General features: G+C 47.8%; 1 protein-coding gene across 1 annotated transcript in view; it reads right to left on the bottom strand.

Moving 5' to 3' along the window:
- The window catches only part of LOC118380645 (GPI-anchor transamidase-like), a 28177-nt gene that overhangs the window by 3334 nt on the left and 3346 nt on the right, over positions 1–21497 (bottom strand). Inside the window, 6 exon segments of the mRNA XM_052511853.1 lie at positions 119–191; positions 1950–2125; positions 4393–4424; positions 4427–4468; positions 4471–4498; positions 15738–15855. Of these exon segments, the coding sequence (XP_052367813.1) occupies positions 119–191; positions 1950–2125; positions 4393–4424; positions 4427–4468; positions 4471–4498; positions 15738–15855 (469 nt within the window).

Genomic DNA, 21497 nt, shown 5'->3' with positions numbered 1-21497 from the left:
CAAGGGAAAGAGAAGGCTATTTAACATGGGGGCCTAATGGCTGGTCTGATATACCACTGCCACCGATTAGACCGAGTGGGTAGTCGTGACGAGTGGGCAGAGATCCGCAGTGTCTCACCTGGTGTATAATCTCAGCCACTGGTAGTTGGTCCACATATGACTGGCTCTCTGTCTTCAGCTCACCTACTGGTCTGATAAGACAAAACACACAACATTAGATACGACCAAAACACACATTAGATACGACAAAACACACATTAGATACGACAAAACACACATTAGATAAGACAAAACACACATTAGATAAGACAAAACACACAACATTAGATACGACCAAAACACACAACATTAGATAAGACCAAAACACACAACATTAGATACGACCAAAACACACATTAGATACGACAAAACACACATTAGATACGACAAAACACACATTAGATAAGACAAAACACACATTAGATAAGACAAAACACACATTAGATAAGACAAAACACACAACATTAGATAAGACAAAACACACAACATTAGATAAGACAAAACACACAACATTAGATAAGACAAAACACACAACATTAGATAAGACAAAACACACAACATTAGATAAGACAAAACACACAACATTAGATAAGACAAAACACACAACATTAGATAAGACCAAAACACACATTAGATAAGACAAAACACACAACATTAGATAAGACAAAACACACAACATTAGTTAAGACAAAACACACAACATTAGATACGACCAAAACACACATTAGTTAAGACAAAACACACAACATTAGATACGACCAAAACACACATTAGATAAGACAAAACACACAACATTAGATAAGACAAAACACACAACATTAGATAAGACAAAACACACAACATTAGATAAGACAAAACACACAACATTAGATAAGACAAAACACACAACATTAGATACGACCAAAACACACATTAGATAAGACAAAACACACATTAGATACGACAAAACACACATTAGATAAGACAAAACACACAACATTAGATAAGACAAAACACACAACATTAGATAAGACAAAACACACAACATTAGATACGACAAAACACACAACATTAGATACGACCAAAACACACAACATTAGATACGACCAAAACACACAACATTAGATACGACCAAAACACACAACATTAGATACGACCAAAACACACAACATTAGATACGACAAAACACACAACATTAGATACGACCAAAACACACAACATTAGATAAGACAAACACACAACATTAGATAAGACAAACACACAACATTAGATAAGACAAAACACACAACATTAGATAAGACAAACACACAACATTAGACTACACACACACACACAGACACAGACAATTAGAGAGACAGAGAAGTCTGGTACACAACACTATAAAAAAGAGCTGTATTTTGGGTGAGATTATGTGAGTGGTTGGTTGGCACAGTTTCTAGCTCCAACAGTAATACCTAGCTAAATATACCACAGCTAAGGGCTGTTCTTAAGCACGACGCAACGCGGAGTGCCTGGATACAGCCCTTAGCCGTAGTATATTGACCATATACCACAGACCACAAAAGGTGCCTTCTTGCTATTATAAACTGGTTACCAACATAATGAGAAATATACAAATAAATGTATTGTCATACCCGTGTTATACAGGTCTGATATATCACTGCTGTCAGCCAATCAGCAGTCAGGTCTCGAACCACCCAGTTCATAAAGTATAACATTCTATTGGTTGCAATAATTTTTTAATAATAATTTCAATTGAAAAACTGTAAAAGTGTCTCTGTTTATTACTGTGGCTCCTTTAAAATCAGTCAAATTAATTTTAAAAAATGATCTTGGTTTCTTTTAACCTTTGGTTGTAGAGAAGGTACAGTCAATTCTTCCCGCTAACATTTGATGTGTGAAGTGACTCCAACAATAACAGGAAATCTTACCTTTCCACAGCCAGATGCACCATGGGAGCTGTCAGGTTGATGGTTTCCATGGTGATCTCTACTTTACGGACACTGCCAAAGAAGTCTGTGATGAGGACGTTTCCGGGGTCACGGAGGAAAAGGTCTGTACGGTGGCCCGGAGTGGACACACACTGACTCTTAGGACAAACCTTAAACTGGAACACAAAGAACTCTTTATCAAACCCAACTCTAGGAGGTTGTAAAGCAGGGTTCTCCAAACACGGTCCCTTCCCCCCTCCAAACACGGTCCCTTCCCCCTCCAAACACGGTCCCTTCCCCCCTCCAAACACGGTCCCTTCCCCCGCCAAACACGGTCCCTTCCCCCCGCCAAACACGGTCCCTTCCCCCCTCCAAACACGGTCCCTTCCCGCCCGCCAAACACAGCCCTTCTGGCCCAGGGAGACTAATCCATATTATTGATTGTTAATACCACAAACGAAATCTAGAACAAAGAGACAGGGCAGCTTCACAAAACAACAAGATTGGTGGAAATAATATGCATTAGTGGGAGGTGATCCATCAGAATGTCTGGCACAGGCCACAATGGATTTAAAGGGTTTGTGATGGTAATGCCCATTGTGGCTTGGGTTAGTAGGAGGGGGTAGTAGAACCCCTAGGGAGCAGGAGGGGGTAGTAGAACCCCTAGGGAGCAGGAGGGGGCAGTAGATCCCCTAGGGAGCAGGATGGGGCAGTAGAACCCCTAGGGGGAGGGAGGGGACAGTAGAACCCCTAGGGAGCAGGAGGGGGCAGTAGAACACCTAGGGACCAGGATGGGGCAGTAGAACCCCTAGGGGGAGGGAGGGGGTAGTAGAACCCCTAGGGAGCAGGAGGGGGCAGTAGAACCCCTAGGGACCAGGAGGGGGCAGTAGAACCCCAGGGGGAGGGAGGGGATAGTAGAACCCCTAGGGATCAGGGGGGCAGTAGAATCCCTAGGGAGCAGGAGGGGGCAGTAGAACCCCAGGTGGAGGGAGGGGATAGTAGAACCCCTAGGGAGCAGGAAGGGGCAGTAGAACCCCAGGGGGAGGGAGGGGGATAGTAGAACCCCTAGGGAGCAGGAGGGGGCAGTAGAACCCCAGGGGGAGGGAGGGGATAGTAGAACCCCTAGGGAGCAGGATGGGGCAGTAGAACCCCAGGTGGAGGGAGGGGATAGTAGAACCCCTAGGGAGCAGGGGGGGCAGGATGATCCCTAGGGAGCAGGAGGGGGCAGTAGAATCCCTAGGGAGCAGGAGGGGGCAGTAGAATCCCTAGGGAGCAGGAGGGGGCAGTAGAACCCCCAGGGAGCAGGAGGGGGCAGTAGAACCCCCAGGGGGAGGGAGGGGGCAGTAGAACCCCCAGGGGGAGGGAGGGGGCAGTAGAACCCCAGGGAGCAGGAGGGGGCAGTAGAACCCCCAGGGGGAGGGAGGGGGCAGTAGAACCCCTAGGGAGCAGGAGGGGGCAGTAGAACCCCCAGGGGGAGGGAGGGGGCAGTAGAACCCCTAGGGAGCAGGAGGGGGCAGTAGAACCCCTAGGGAGCAGGAGGGGGCAGTAGAACCCCTAGGGGGAGGGAGGGTGGTAATAAGGTCCTAGACGCATCACAAATGGAACCCTATTCCCTAAACAATGCACTACTTATGACCAGGGCCCCATCAGGTCTCAAGACGCCCCGTCTCTCCCCCCCATCAGGTCTCAAGATGAAGGGAGGAAGAGTACAGAGAGCAGAGCCCAAAGCTGTGAGGTCAGGCACCTTGTCTGCCCCCCCCGTCCCTCCTGTCTGGCAGGAGGGGGCAGCAACCCCAAAGAGGGAGGGGCTAGAACCCCCAGATGTTTTTTGGGGTCAGTTTAAGGAGCCCTTTAGGGACCTCGGAGGGGGCAGTGAACCCCCAGGGGAGGAACTTTGTAGCAGGGCAGGAGAAAAGGGGAGGAGGGGGCATAGAACGCATAGGGGCAGGGGGCAGATGAGAACCCCTGGGGGCAGGAGGGGGCTGAGTCAAACCCCTAGGGGAGGGAGGGTGGTAATAAGGTGATTAAAGAGCTCACAAATGGAACCCTATTCCCTAAACAATGCACTAAGCTTATGACCAGGGCCCCTCAGGTCATGAACCGTTTTCCCCCCTTCAGGGGTCCCAAGATGAAGGGAGAACTGCTCCAAAGTAACTACCTTTGACCTTCCGGAGCCTGAGTGGACTTATTTCTCATTTGCCTGAACGAGGCTGAGCCTTTCACAAATGCAGTTCTTGAGGTGGAGTCAACTTGTCTGCAAGATCACAGGCTCGATGAGGGGCTGAACCTGTTTTTAATTATCTTTTTTTTTTAAATGTGATGTGTCCCAGAAAATATAAAAAGAGAGGTAGAGGCCTAAGAGAGGTGGAGGCCTATAGGGATTTTACAGAGGCCTAAGGGAGGAAGGCTTGCCTTAAAGGAGGTATGACGTGCAGAGACTTACCAGATCATTCATGTTAGCGGTGCTAGCAGGGAATCCTCCAGAAACTCCAACAGGTAGAATGTATACCTGTCCATAGATGGACCCCGATAGCCAGGTCTGGCTGGTGCTGGAAGAACAATACATGGTGTTTCATACATAGGAACTCTTATCAAATTTAACAGTATTTATAAAGCCCTTTTTTGGGAGATCAGGAGATTATGGGGAAGGTTTGCCTAAAAACGGTGCTAGGGGAGCGCAGGGCTGTTGACCCCTAAAAGCCAAACAGCAAGCATGCCAGGTGTAGAAACATGCTTAGGAAAAACTCCCTAGGTGGCCAAAAACTGGGACAGTGTTTCCTAGAGTGCAGTGGGCCAGGCTCTGAGGGGTGGCCAGTCCTCTTCTGGGTGTACCAGGTCCCAGAGAGGTACCAGGCTAAGAGGGTGGGCCAGTCCTCTGGAGGCCTAAGGGAGGTAGAGGCCTAGGAACCAGGCTCTGAGGGAGGCCAGAGGCCTTCTGGCTGTAGAGGTAGAGAGAACCAGGCTTCATGTTAGGGTGCTAGCCAGGGTCCTCTTCTGAAACTGTAACAGGTAGAATGAACCAGGCCATGATGGACCCCGATGGCCAGTCTGGCTGTGCCAGGAAGAACAAACCAGGCTATGAGGAACTCTTATCAAATCTAACGTATTTAGAAAGCCCTTTTACATCAGCAGATTATACAGAAACCCAGCCTAAAACCCCAAACAGCAAGCAGCTGAGGTGTAGAAGCACGGTGGCTAGGAAAAGGCTCCCTAGAAAGGCCAAAACTCTTCTGGCTGAAACCAGGTAGAGAGGAACCAGGCTCTGAGGGGTGGCCAGTCCTCTTCTGGGTGTACTGTGCCAGGTAGAGGTACCAGGCTATGAGGGGTGGCCAGTCCTCTTCTGGCTGTGCCAGGTAGAGAGGAACCAGGCTCTGAGGGGTGGCCAGTCCTCTTCTGACTGTGCCGGGTGGAGATTATAACAGAGTACATGGCCATTAAGGCCAGATCGTTCTTCAAGATGTCCAAACGTTCCATGATAATCACAGTGGTTTTATGGAGGGAGGATTGTTCACACTTTACTTTACAGAGGACAACACGGAGCTACTACCATGTCGACAACACCTTAGAGGACAACACGGAGCTACTACCATGTCGACAACACGGAGCTACTACCATGTCGACAACACGGAGCTACTACCATGTCGACAACACGGAGCTACTACCATGTCGACAACACAGAGCTACTACCATGTCGACAACACAGAGCTACTACCATGACGACAACACGGAGCTACTACCATGACGACAACACGGAGCTACTACCATGACGACAACACGGAGCTACTACCATGTCAACAACATCTTAGAGGACAACACGGAGCTACTACCATGTCAACAACATCTTAGAGGACAACACGGAGCTACTACAATGTCGACAACACGGAGCTACTATCATGTCGACACTATAGAGGACAACACGGAGCTACTACCATGTCGACAACACGGAGCTACTAACATGTCGACAACACGGAGCTACTAACATGTCGACACCATAGAGGACAACACGGAGCTACTACCATGTCGACAACACCATAGAGGACAACACGGAGCTACTACCATGTCGACAACACGGAGCTACTAACATGTCAACGCCATAGAGGACAACACGGAGCTACTAACATGTCAACGCCATAGAGGACAACACGGAGCTACTAACATGTCAACGCCATAGAGGACAACACGGAGCTACTACCATGTCGACAACACGGAGCTACTAACATGTCAACGCCATAGAGGACAACACGGAGCTACTACCATGTCGACAACACGGAGCTACTAACATGTCAACGCCATAGAGGACAACACGGAGCTACTACCATGTCGACAACACCTTAGAGGACAACACGGAGCTACTACCATGTCGACAACACGGAGCTACTACCATGTCGACAACACCTTAGAGGACAACACGGAGCTAATACCATGTCGACAACACGGAGCTACTACCATGTCGACAACACAGAGCTACTACCATGACGACAACACGGAGCTACTACAGTGTCGACAACATGGAGCTACTACCATGATGACAACACGGAGCTACTACCATGACGACAACACGGAGCTACTACCATGTCAACAACATCTTAGAGGACAACACGGAGCTACTACCATGTCGACAACACGGAGCTACTATCATGTCGACACCATAGAGGACAACACGGAGCTACTACCATGTCGACAACACGGAGCTACTAACATGTCGACACCATAGAGGACAACACGGAGCTACTACCATGTCGACAACACGGAGCTACTACCATGTCGACAACACCATAGAGGACAACACGGAGCTACTACCATGTCGACAACACGGAGCTACTAACATGTCGACGCCATAGAGGACAACACGGAGCTACTACCATGTCGACAACACGGAGCTACTACCATGTCGACGCCATAGAGGACAACACGGAGCTACTACCATGTCGACAACACGGAGCTACTAACATGTCGACGCCATAGAGGACAACACGGAGCTACTACCATGTCGACAACACCATAGAGGACAACACGGAGCTACTAACATGTCAACGCCATAGAGGACAACACGGAGCTACTAACATGTCGACAACACGGAGCTACTACCATGTCGACAACACCTTAGAGGACAACACGGAGCTACTACCATGTCGACAACACGGAGCTACTACCATGTCGACAACACCTTAGAGGACAACACGGAGCTAATACCATGTCGACAACACGGAGCTACTACCATGTCGACAACACAGAGCTACTACCATGACGACAACACGGAGCTACTACAGTGTCGACAACATGGAGCTACTACCATGATGACAACACGGAGCTACTACCATGACGACAACACGGAGCTACTACCATGTCAACAACATCTTAGAGGACAACACGGAGCTACTACCATGTCAACAACATCTTAGAGGACAACACGGAGCTACTACCATGTCGACAACACGGAGCTACTATCATGTCGACACCATAGAGGACAACACGGAGCTACTACCATGTCGACAACACGGAGCTACTAACATGTCGACAACACGGAGCTACTAACATGTCGACACCATAGAGGACAACACGGAGCTACTACCATGTCGACAACACCATAGAGGACAACACGGAGCTACTACCATGTCGACAACACGGAGCTACTACCATGTCGACAACAAGGAGCTACTACCATGTCGACAACACGGAGCTACTACCATGTCGACACCATAGAGGACAACACGGAGCTACTACCATGTCGACAACACGGAGCTACTAACATGTCGATGCCATAGAGGACAACACGGAGCTACTACCATGTCGACAACACCATAGAGGACAACACGGAGCTACTACCATGTCAACACCATAGAGGACAACATGGAGCTACTACCATGTCAACACCATAGAGGACAACACGGAGCTACTAACATGTCGACACCATAGAGGACAACACGGAGCTACTACCATGTCGACAACACCATAGAGGACAACACGGAGCTACTACCATGTCGACAACACCTTAGAGGACAACACGGAGCTACTAACATGTCGACGCCATAGAGGACAACACGGAGCTACTACCATGTCGACGCCATAGAGGACAACACGGAGCTACTACCATGTCGACAACACGGAGCTACTAACATGTCGACGCCATAGAGGACAACACGGAGCTACTACCATGTCGACAACACGGAGCTACTACCATGTCGACAACACGGAGCTACTAACATGTCAACGCCATAGAGGACAACACGGAGCTACTACCATGTCGACAACACGGAGCTACTACCATGTCGACACCATAGAGGACAACACGGAGCTACTACCATGTCGACAACACGGAGCTACTACCATGTCGACAACACGGAGCTACTACCATGTCGACGCCATAGAGGACAACACGGAGCTACTACCATGTCGACAACACGGAGCTACTAACATGTCAACGCCATAGAGGACAACACGGAGCTACTACCATGTCGACAACACGGAGCTACTAACATGTCAACGCCATAGAGGACAACACGGAGCTACTACCATGTCGACAACACGGAGCTACTAACATGTCAACGCCATAGAGGACAACACGGAGCTACTAACATGTCGACGCCATAGAGGACAACACGGAGCTACTACCATGTCGACAACACGGAGCTACTACCATGTCAACGCCATAGAGGACAACACGGAGCTACTACCATGTCGACAACACGGAGCTACTAACATGTCAACGCCATAGAGGACAACACGGAGCTACTAACATGTCAACGCCATAGAGGACAACACGGAGCTACTAACATGTCAACGCCATAGAGGACAACACGGAGCTACTACCATGTCGACAACACGGAGCTACTAACATGTCAACGCCATAGAGGACAACACGGAGCTACTACCATGTCGACAACACCTTAGAGGACAACACGGAGCTACTACCATGTCGACAACACGGAGCTACTACCATGTCGACAACACCTTAGAGGACAACACGGAGCTACTAACATGTCAACGCCATAGAGGACAACACGGAGCTACTACCATGTCGACAACACGGAGCTACTACCATGTCGACAACACGGAGCTACTAACATGTCGACACCATAGAGGACAACACGGAGCTACTACCATGTCGACAACACCTTAGAGGACAACACGGAGCTACTACCATGTCGACAACACGGAGCTACTACCATGTCGACAACACCTTAGAGGACAACACGGAGCTACTACCATGTCGACAACACGGAGCTACTACCATGTCGACAACACGGAGCTCCTACCATGTCGACAACACGGAGCTACTACCATGTCGACAACACGGAGCTACTACCATGTCGACAACACCATCGAGGACAACACGGAGCTACTACCATGTCGACAACACCTTAGAGGACAACATGGAGCTACTACCATGTCAACAACACGGAGCTACTACCATGTCGACAACACCATAGAGGACAACACGGAGCTACTACCATGTCAACAACATCTTAGAGGACAACACGGAGCTACTACCATGTCAACAACATCTTAGAGGACAACACGGAGCTACTACCATGTCGACAACACGGAGCTACTATCATGTCGACACCATAGAGGACAACACGGAGCTACTACCATGTCGACAACACGGAGCTACTAACATGTCGACACCATAGAGGACAACACGGAGCTACTACCATGTCGACAACACGGAGCTACTAACATGTCGACGCCATAGAGGACAACACGGAGCTACTACCATGTCGACAACACCATAGAGGACAACACGGAGCTACTACCATGTCGACAACACCATAGAGGACAACACGGAGCTACTACCATGTCGACAACACCATAGAGGACAACACGGAGCTACTACCATGTCGACAACACCATAGAGGACAACACGGAGCTACTACCATGTCGACAACACGGAGCTACTAACATGTCGACGCCATAGAGGACAACACGGAGCTACTACCATGTCGACAACACGGAGCTACTATCATGTCAACAACACAGAGGACAACACGGAGCTACTACCATGTCGACAACACGGAGCTACTACCATGTCGACAACACGGAGCTACTACCATGTCGACAACACGGAGCTACTACCATGCCGACAACACGGAGCTACTACCATGTCGACAACACGGAGCTACTACCATGTCGACAACACGGAGCTACTACCATGTCAACAACACGGAGCTACTATCATGTCAACAACACAGAGGACAACATGGAGCTACTATAATGTCAACAACACGGAGCTACTATCATGTCAACAACACAGAGGACAACATGGAGCTACTATAATGTCAACAACACGGAGCTACTACCATGTCAACAACACGGAGCTACTATCATGTCAACAACACAGAGGACAACATGGAGCTACTATAATGTCAACAACACGGAGCTACTACCATGTCGACAACACGGAGCTACTACCATGTCGACAACACCTTAGAGGACAACACGGAGCTAATACCATGTCGACAACACGGAGCTACTACCATGTCGACAACACAGAGCTACTACCATGATGACAACACGGAGCTACTACAGTGTCGACAACATGGAGCTACTACCATGATGACAACACGGAGCTACTACCATGACGACAACACGGAGCTACTACCATGTCAACAACATCTTAGAGGACAACACGGAGCTACTACAATGTCGACAACACGGAGCTACTATCATGTCGACACCATAGAGGACAACACGGAGCTACTACCATGTCGACAACACGGAGCTACTACCATGTCGACAACACCATAGAGGACAACACGGAGCTACTACCATGTCGACAACACCATAGAGGACAACACGGAGCTACTACCATGTCGACAACACGGAGCTACTAACATGTCGACACCATAGAGGACAACACGGAGCTACTACCATGTCGACAACACGGAGCTACTAACATGTCGACGCCATAGAGGACAACACGGAGCTACTACCATGTCGACAACACGGAGCTACTACCATGTCGACGCCATAGAGGACAACACGGAGCTACTACCATGTCGACAACACGGAGCTACTACCATGTCGACGCCATAGAGGACAACACGGAGCTACTACCATGTCGACGCCATAGAGGACAACACGGAGCTACTACCATGTCGACAACACGGAGCTACTACCATGTCGACGCCATAGAGGACAACACGGAGCTACTGCCATGTCGACAACACGGAGCTACTAACATGTCGACGCCATAGAGGACAACACGGAGCTACTACCATGTCGACAACACGGAGCTACTAACATGTCAACGCCATAGAGGACAACACGGAGCTACTAACATGTCGACAACACGGAGCTACTACCATGTCGACAACACCTTAGAGGACAACACGGAGCTACTACCATGTCGACAACACGGAGCTACTACCATGTCGACAACACAGAGCTACTACCATGACGACAACACGGAGCTACTACAGTGTCGACAACATGGAGCTACTACCATGATGACAACACGGAGCTACTACCATGACGACAACACGGAGCTACTACCATGTCAACAACATCTTAGAGGACAACACGGAGCTACTACCATGTCAACAACATCTTAGAGGACAACACGGAGCTACTACCATGTCGACAACACGGAGCTACTATCATGTCGACACCATAGAGGACAACACGGAGCTACTACCATGTCGACAACACGGAGCTACTAACATGTCAACGCCATAGAGGACAACACGGAGCTACTACCATGTCGACAACACGGAGCTACTAACATGTCAACGCCATAGAGGACAACACGGAGCTACTAACATGTCGACAACACGGAGCTACTAACATGTCGACACCATAGAGGACAACACGGAGCTACTACCATGTCGACAACACCATAGAGGACAACACGGAGCTACTACCATGTCGACAACACGGAGCTACTACCATGTCGACAACACGGAGCTACTACCATGTCGACAACACGGAGCTACTAACATGTCAACGCCATAGAGGACAACACGGAGCTACTACCATGTCGACAACACCATAGAGGACAACACGGAGCTACTAACATGTCGACACCATAGAGGACAACACGGAGCTACTACCATGTCGACAACACCATAGAGGACAACACGGAGCTACTACCATGTCGACAACACGGAGCTACTAACATGTCGACGCCATAGAGGACAACACGGAGCTACTACCATGTCGACAACACGGAGCTACTACCATGTCGACACCATAGAGGACAACACGGAGCTACTACCATGTCGACAACACGGAGCTACTACCATGTCGACGCCATAGAGGACAACACGGAGCTACTACCATGTCGACGCCATAGAGGACAACACGGAGCTACTACCATGTCGACAACACGGAGCTACTAACATGTCGACGCCATAGAGGACAACACGGAGCTACTACCATGTCGACAACACGGAGCTACTACCATGTCGACAACACGGAGCTACTAACATGTCAACGCCATAGAGGACAACACGGAGCTACTACCATGTCGACAACACGGAGCTACTACCATGTCGACACCATAGAGGACAACACGGAGCTACTACCATGTCGACAACACGGAGCTACTACCATGTCGACAACACGGAGCTACTAACATGTCGACGCCATAGAGGACAACACGGAGCTACTACCATGTCGACAACACGGAGCTACTAACATGTCAACGCCATAGAGGACAACACGGAGCTACTACCATGTCGACAACACGGAGCTACTAACATGTCAACGCCATAGAGGACAACACGGAGCTACTACCATGTCGACAACACGGAGCTACTAACATGTCAACGCCATAGAGGACAACACGGAGCTACTAACATGTCGACGCCATAGAGGACAACACGGAGCTACTACCATGTCGACAACACGGAGCTACTAACATGTCAACGCCATAGAGGACAACACGGAGCTACTAACATGTCAACGCCATAGAGGACAACACGGAGCTACTAACATGTCAACGCCATAGAGGACAACACGGAGCTACTACCATGTCGACAACACTGAGCTACTAACATGTCAACGCCATAGAGGACAACACGGAGCTACTACCATGTCGACAACACGGAGCTACTAACATGTCAACGCCATAGAGGACAACACGGAGCTACTACCATGTCGACAACACCTTAGAGGACAACACGGAGCTACTACCATGTCGACAACACGGAGCTACTACCATGTCGACAACACGGAGCTACTAACATGTCGACACCATAGAGGACAACACGGAGCTACTACCATGTCGACAACACCTTAGAGGACAACACGGAGCTACTACCATGTCGACAACACGGAGCTACTACCATGTCGACAACACCTTAGAGGACAACACGGAGCTACTACCATGTCGACAACACGGAGCTACTACCATGTCGACAACACGGAGCTACTACCATGTCGACAACACGGAGCTACTACCATGTCGACAACACCATCGAGGACAACACGGAGCTACTACCATGTCGACAACACCTTAGAGGACAACATGGAGCTACTACCATGTCAACAACACGGAGCTACTACCATGTCGACAACACCATAGAGGACAACACGGAGCTACTACCATGTCAACAACATCTTAGAGGACAACACGGAGCTACTACCATGTCAACAACATCTTAGAGGACAACACGGAGCTACTACCATGTCGACAACACGGAGCTACTATCATGTCGACAACACCATAGAGGACAACACGGAGCTACTACCATGTCGACAACACCATAGAGGACAACACGGAGCTACTACCATGTCGACAACACCATAGAGGACAACACGGAGCTACTACCATGTCGACAACACGGAGCTACTAACATGTCGACGCCATAGAGGACAACACGGAGCTACTACCATGTCGACAACACGGAGCTACTAACATGTCGACAACACCTTAGAGGACAACACGGAGCTACTACCATGTCGACAACACGGAGCTACTACCATGTCGACAACACGGAGCTACTACCATGTCGACAACACGGAGCTACTACCATGTCGACAACACGGAGCTACTACCATGTCGACAACACGGAGCTACTACCATGTCGACAACACGGAGCTACTACCATGTCAACAACACGGAGCTACTATCATGTCAACAACACAGAGGACAACACGGAGCTACTACCATGTCGACAACACGGAGCTACTACCATGTCGACAACACGGAGCTACTACCATGTCAACAACACGGAGCTACTATCATGTCAACAACACAGAGGACAACACGGAGCTACTACCATGTCAACAACACCATAGAGGACAACACGGAGCTACTACCATGTCGACAACACCATAGAGGACAACACGGAGCTACTACCATGTCGACAACACCATAGAGGACAACACGGAGCTACTACCATGTCGACAACACCATCGAGGACAACACGGAGCTACTACCATGTCGACAACACCATAGAGGACAACACGGAGGTACTACCATGTCGACAACACCTTAGAGGACAACACGGAGCTACTACCATGTCGACAACACGGAGCTACTACCATGTCGACAACACCATCGAGGACAACACGGAGCTACTACCATGTCGACAACACCTTAGAGGACAACATGGAGCTACTACCATGTCAACAACACGGAGCTACTACCATGTCGACAACACCATAGAGGACAACACGGAGCTACTACCATGTCAACACCATAGAGGACAACACGGAGCTACTACCATGTCGACAACACCATAGAGGACAACACGGAGCTACTACCATGTCGACAACACCATAGAGGACAACACGGAGCTACTACCATGTCGACAACACGGAGCTACTAACATGTCGACACCATAGAGGACAACACGGAGCTACTACCATGTCGACAACACGGAGCTACTACCATGTCGACAACACGGAGCTACTACCATGTCGACAACACGGAGCTACTACCATGTCGACAACACGGAGCTACTACCATGTCGACAACACGGAGCTACTACCATGTCGACAACACGGAGCTACTACCATGTCGACAACACGGAGCTACTACCATGTCGACAACACGGAGCTACTACCATGTCAACAACACGGAGCTACTATCATGTCAACAACACAGAGGACAACATGGAGCTACTACCATGTCAACAACACCATAGAGGACAACACGGAGCTACTACCATGTCAACAACACGGAGCTACTACCATGTCAACAACACGGAGCTACTATCATGTCAACAACACAGAGGACAACACGGAGCTACTACCATGTCAACAACACCATAGAGGACAACACGGAGCTACTACCATGTCGACAACACCATAGAGGACAACACGGAGCTACTACCATGTCGACAACACCATAGAGGACAACATGGAGCTACTACCATGTCGACAACACCATCGAGGACAACACGGAGCTACTACCATGTCGACAACACCATAGAGGACAACACGGAGGTACTACCATGTCGACAACACCTTAGAGGACAACACGGAGCTACTACCATGTCGACAACACGGAGCTACTACCATGTCGACAACACCATCGAGGACAACACGGAGCTACTACCATGTCGACAACACCTTAGAGGACAACATGGAGCTACTACCATGTCAACAACACGGAGCTACTACCATGTCGACAACACCATAGAGGACAACACGGAGCTACTACCATGTCAACACCATAGAGGACAACATGGAGCTACTACAATGTCAACACCATAGAGGACAACATGGAGCTACACAACCACATCAACAACACCTTAGAGATCAACACAGAGCTACAACCACATCAACACCATCTTACTTCTTGACTGGAGGCCAGGTGTGTGTGTTCTGGTTACTTACCGACAGGGAGTCCTCTCCTACTTGACTGGAGGCCAGGGCCATGAGGTTAGGAGAGTAAAATCTCTCATACATGGAGGCTCCCTGACACGTATCAATGATGAACAGCAGCTCATTGTACCTGGGAACACAGACAGACACAGACACGTATAATATATTTAAAAAAATAAATTGTCTCTATACTCTATAAACATGAAATGTCTTATGATGCGACAAAGCTTAGTATTTGGTCCCATAATTCCTAGCAGACGCTGATGACATCCAGCTTGTGACGCTACAAACTTGTTGGATGCATTTGCTGTTTGTTTTGGTTGTGTTTCAGATTATTTTGTGCCCAATAGAAATTAAATGGTTAATAATATATTGTATAATTTGAGTCACTTTTATTGTAAATAAGAATAAAATATGTTTCTGACCACTACATTCATGTGGATGCTACCACGATTACGGATAGTCCTGAAGGAATCGTGAACAATGAATAAGAATGTTACAGAGGCATAATTATCAAACCCCAAGACATGCTAACTTCCCCTGTTATTGTAATGGTGAGAGGTTAGCATGTCTTGGGGATATGATATAAAATGCTAACTTCCCCTGTTATTGTAATGGTGAGAGGTTAGCATGTCTTGGGGATACGATATAAAATGCTAACTTCCCTGTTATTGTAATGGTGAGAGGTTAGCATGTCTTGGGGATACGATATAAAATGCTAACTTCCCTGTTATTGTAATGGTGAGAGGTTAGCATGTCTTGAGGGTACGATATAAAATGCTAACTTCCCCTGTTATTGTAATGGTGAGAGGTTAGCATGTCTTGGGGTACGATATAAAATGCTAACTTCCCCTGTTATTGTAATGGTGAGAGGTTAGCATGTCTTGGGGATACGATATAAAATGCTAACTTCCCTGTTATTGTAATGGTGAGAGGTTAGCATGTCTTGGGATACGATATAAAATGCTAACTTCCACTGTTATTGTAATGGTGAGAGGTTAGCATGTTTTGGGGGTATGATATAAAATGCTAACCTCCACTGTTATTGTAATGAGAGGTTAGCATGTCTTGGGGGTACGATATAAAATGCTAACTTCCCCTGTTATTGTAATGGTGAGAGGTTAGCGTGTCTTGGGGTATGCTAACTTCTTCTGTTATTGTAATGCTGAGAGGTTAGCATGTCTTAGTTAGCATACACTTTTCAAGATTCATTCATGATTATCCATAATTAGTATTTAGCTTCACTGTCCAAATAAATACAGTGCATTTGTAAAGTATTCATACCCTTTGACTTCCTCATTTTGTTACATTAAAAGCCTTACACCCTGACTATACCACTCGCGTCACCTGAGGTGGAGAAGTCAGTTCTATCAGTGACGCAGATCGCGAAGCAAGTTCTGCCTCTCCCATCTCCTCATGGGTTTATAGGAGCAGATACCCACGTTCCATCTCCTCATAGGTTTATAGGAGCAGATACCCACATTCCATCTCCTCATAGGTTTATAGGAGCAGATACCCACGTTCCATCTCCTCATAGGTTTATAGGAGCAGATACCCACGTTCCATCTCCTAATTGGTTATACCCACATGGCTGATTGAAAGACTAACTGCGTTGTCGGTCGTCGTGGTAATACTATGAAAGTTTAGTAGCCAATCACCATATAAGTTCAAAGATGAAAAATCCTGGAAGGAGGAGAGATGACTAGAAACGATTCGGTTGGCCGTTTTACGTGTGGATTAATTGTCGGGAGTAGAGGACCTTGTGCATTTCAGGTAAAAATAACAACTCAATGTTTATATCCCAGGACAAATTAGCGATCAACAGCAAGCTAACTAAATAGGACAAATTAGCTAGCCATAAATGTTTAATGCTTCTCGACCTGTCCCCAAATGAATGTAATTGGTTCAGAGTTTGTTTTGATATTTTAACCTGGATGTCGTGATCGCGTTTGTTGTCGGGGGACAAAATACATGCCAGTTTGGATTCTGTGTTATTCTAAAAAAAATGTATGTATCCTCATGAAATCTACACACAATACCCCATAATGACACAACAGTTTTTTTTTTAAATTTGCAAATGCATAATTCTAAAAAAAAAAAACATAAGTAATTCAGACCCTTTACTCAGTATTTTGTTCAAGCACCTTTAGTAATTACAGCCTTGAGTCTTCTTGGGGATGACGCTACAAGCTTGGCACACCTGTATTTGGGGAGTTTCTCCCATTCTTCTCTGCAGATCTTCTCAAGCTCTGTCAGGTTGTATGGGGAGGGTTTCTGCACAGCTATTATTATTTTTTTAATACATTTTTTTAAACTCCTTTTCTCCCCAATTTCGTATTATCCAATTGTTAGTAGTTACTATCTTGTCTCATCGCTACAACTCCCGTACGGGCTCGGGAGAGACAAAGGTTTAAAGCCATGCGTCCTCCGATACACAACCCAACCAAGCCGCACAGCTTAACACAGCGCGCCTCCAACCCGGAAGCCAGCCGCACCAATGTGTCGGAGGAAACACCTGGCACCTGGCTACCTTGGTTAGTGCGCACTGTTGGAAGGTGAACCTTCTGAGGTCTGAGGTCCTGAGCAGGTTTTCGTCAAGTATCTCTCTGTACTTTGCTCCAATCATCTTTCCCTCGATCCTGACTAGTCTCCCAGTCCCTACCACTGAAAAATATCCCCACAGCATGATACTGCCACCACCATGCTTCACCGTAGGGATGGTGCCAGTATTCCTCCAGATGTGACGCTTGGCATTCAGGCCAAAGAGTTCAATCTTGGTTTCATTAGACCAGAGAATCTTGTTTCTCATGGTCTGAGAGTCCTTTAGGTGCCTTTTGGCAAACTCCAAGCGGGCTGTCATGTGCCTTTTACTGAAGAGTGGCTTCAGTCTGTCCACTCTACCATAAAGGTCTGATTGGTGGAGGGCTGCAGTGATGGTTGTCCTTCTGGAAGGTTCTCGCACCTCCACAGAGGAACTCTGGAGCTCTGTCAGAGTGACCATTGGGTTCTTTGTCACCTCCCTGACCAAGGCCCTTCTCCCCGATTGCTCAGCTTGGCCAGCTCTAAGAAGAGTCTTGGTGGTTCCAAACTTCTTCCATTTAAGAATGATGGAGACCACCGTGTTCTTGGGGACCTTAAACGTTGCAGACATTTGTTGGTACCCTTCCCCAGATCTGTGCCTCGACACAATCCTGTCTCGGAGGTCTACGGACAATTCCTTCGGCCTCACGACTTGGTTTTTGCTCTGACATGCACCTGTCAACTGTGGTACCTTACATAGACAGGTGTGAGCCTTTCCAAATCATGTCCAAACAATTGAATTTACCACAGCTGGACTCCAATCAAGTTGTAGAAACATCTCAAGGATGATCAATGGAAACTGTTGAGTCTCACAGCAAAGGGTCTGAATACTTATGTAAATAAGGTATTTGTTCTTAATATATTTGCAAACATGTCTAAAAACCTTTTTTCTCTGTCATTATGGGGTATTGTGATGTCATTATGGGGTATTGTGATGTCATGGGGTATTGTGATGTCATCGTGGGGTATTGTGATGTCATCGTGGGGTATTGTGATGTCATCGTGGGGTATTGTGATGTCATCGTGGGGTATTGTGATGTCATCGTGGGGTATTGTGATGTCATCGTGGGGTATTGTGATGTCATCGTGGGGTATTGTGATGTCATCGTGGGGTATTGTGATGTCATCGTGGGGTATTGTGATGTCATCGTGGGGTATTGTGATGTCATCATGGGGTATTGTGATGTCATCATGGGGTATTGTGATGTCATCATGGGGTATTGTGATGTCATCATGGGGTAGATTGATACATGTTTAATCAATTTTAGAATAAGGATGTAACGTAACAAAACGTGGAAAAAGTCATAATAGTTTAAAACGTTTACAAGAAGGAGGATTTCCAATAATCCCGTTAACATGGACACATCTGAAATCAGGCTACACGATGGAACTTAAAGAAAATGTAGAAAATCACCAATCAACATCCTACCACATTGACCCTGTTGTTTTTGAGAAGCCTATTGGATTCTGAGTTTAGACTCACGTTTGTGAAAACTATTTCCAAGATGAATATTTTCAGTTTTTTTCCAAACTCACTTCAGTCAGGCATAAGAGGGATTTTTAGGTGGCTATCCGCAGATCAAACACACCGCTGGAATGCCGAGTAAGGTGTCGACATGTCCTAATGCAGGTGTCGACATGCCCTAATGCAGGTGTCGACATGTCCTAATGAAGGTGTCGACATGTCCTAATGCAGGTGTCGACATGTCCTAATGCAGGTGTCGACATGCCCTAATGAAGGTGTCGACATGTCCTAATGCAGGTGTCGACATGTCCTAATGCAGGTGTCGACATGTCCTAATGCAGGTGTCGACATGTCCTAATGCAGGTGTCGACATGTCCTAATGCAGGTGTCGACATGTCCTAATGCAGGTGTCGACATGCCCTAATGCAGGTGTCGACATGCCCTAATGCAGGTGTCGACATGTCCTAATGCAGGTGTCGACATGTCCTAATGCAGGTGTCGACATGCCCTAATGCAGGTGTCGACATGCCCTAATGCAGGTGTCGACATGTCCTAATGCAGGTGTCGACATGTCCTAATGAAGGTGTCGACATGTCCTAATGAAGGTGTCGACATGTCCTAATGAAGGTGTCGACATGTCCTAATGCAGGTGTCGACATGTCCTAATGCAGGTGTCGACATGTCCTAATGCAGGTGTCGACATGTCCTAATGCAGGTGTCGACATGTCCTAATGAAGGTGTCGACATGTCCTAATGAAGGTGTCGACATGTCCTAATGCAGGTGTCGACATGTCCTAATGCAGGTGTCGACATGTCCTAATGAAGGTGTCGACATGTCCTAATGAAGGTGTCGACATGCCCTAATGAAGGTGTCGACATGCCCTAATGCAGGTGTCGACATGCCCTAATGCAGGTGTCGACATGCCCTAATGCAGGTGTCGACATGCCCTAATGAAGGTGTCGACATGCCCTAATGCAGGTGTCGACATGTCCTAATGAAGGTGTCGACATGCCCTAATGCAGGTGTCGACATGTCCTAATGCAGGTGTCGACATGCCCTAATGCAGGTGTCGACATGCCCTAATGCAGGTGTCGACATGTCCTAATGCAGGTGTCGACATGTCCTAATGAAGGTGTCGACATGCCCTAATGCAGGTGTCGACATGCCCTAATGCAGGTGTCGACATGCCCTAATGCAGGTGTCGACATGCCCTAATGCAGGTGTCGACATGCCCTAATGAAGGTGTCGACATGCCCTAATGCAGGTGTCGACATGTCCTAATGAAGGTGTCGACATGCCCTAATGCAGGTGTCGACATGTCCTAATGCAGGTGTCGACATGCCCTAATGCAGGTGTCGACATGCCCTAATGCAGGTGTCGACATGCCCTAATGCAGGTGTCGACATGTCCTAATGAAGGTGTCGACATGCCCTAATGCAGGTGTCGACATGCCCTAATGCAGGTGTCGACATGCCCTAATGCAGGTGTCGACATGTCCTAATGAAGGTGTCGACATGTCCTAATGAAGGTGTCGACATGTCCTAATGAAGGTGTCGACATGTCCTAATGACGGTGACGACATGTCCTAATGACGGTGACGACATGTCCTAATGGAGGTGTTGACATGTCCTAATGAAGGTGTCGACATGTCCTAATGAAGGTGTCGACATGTCCTAATGAAGGTGTCGACATGTCCTAATGAAGGTGTCGACATGTCCTAATGAAG

This window comes from Oncorhynchus keta, unplaced genomic scaffold (assembly GCF_023373465.1).
Source record: "Oncorhynchus keta strain PuntledgeMale-10-30-2019 unplaced genomic scaffold, Oket_V2 Un_contig_7615_pilon_pilon, whole genome shotgun sequence".
In the NCBI taxonomy this organism is placed as follows: Eukaryota; Metazoa; Chordata; class Actinopteri; order Salmoniformes; family Salmonidae; genus Oncorhynchus; species Oncorhynchus keta.
The sequence above is the reverse complement of the archived record's forward strand: the minus strand, read 5'-3'. Positions and strand labels throughout refer to the sequence as shown.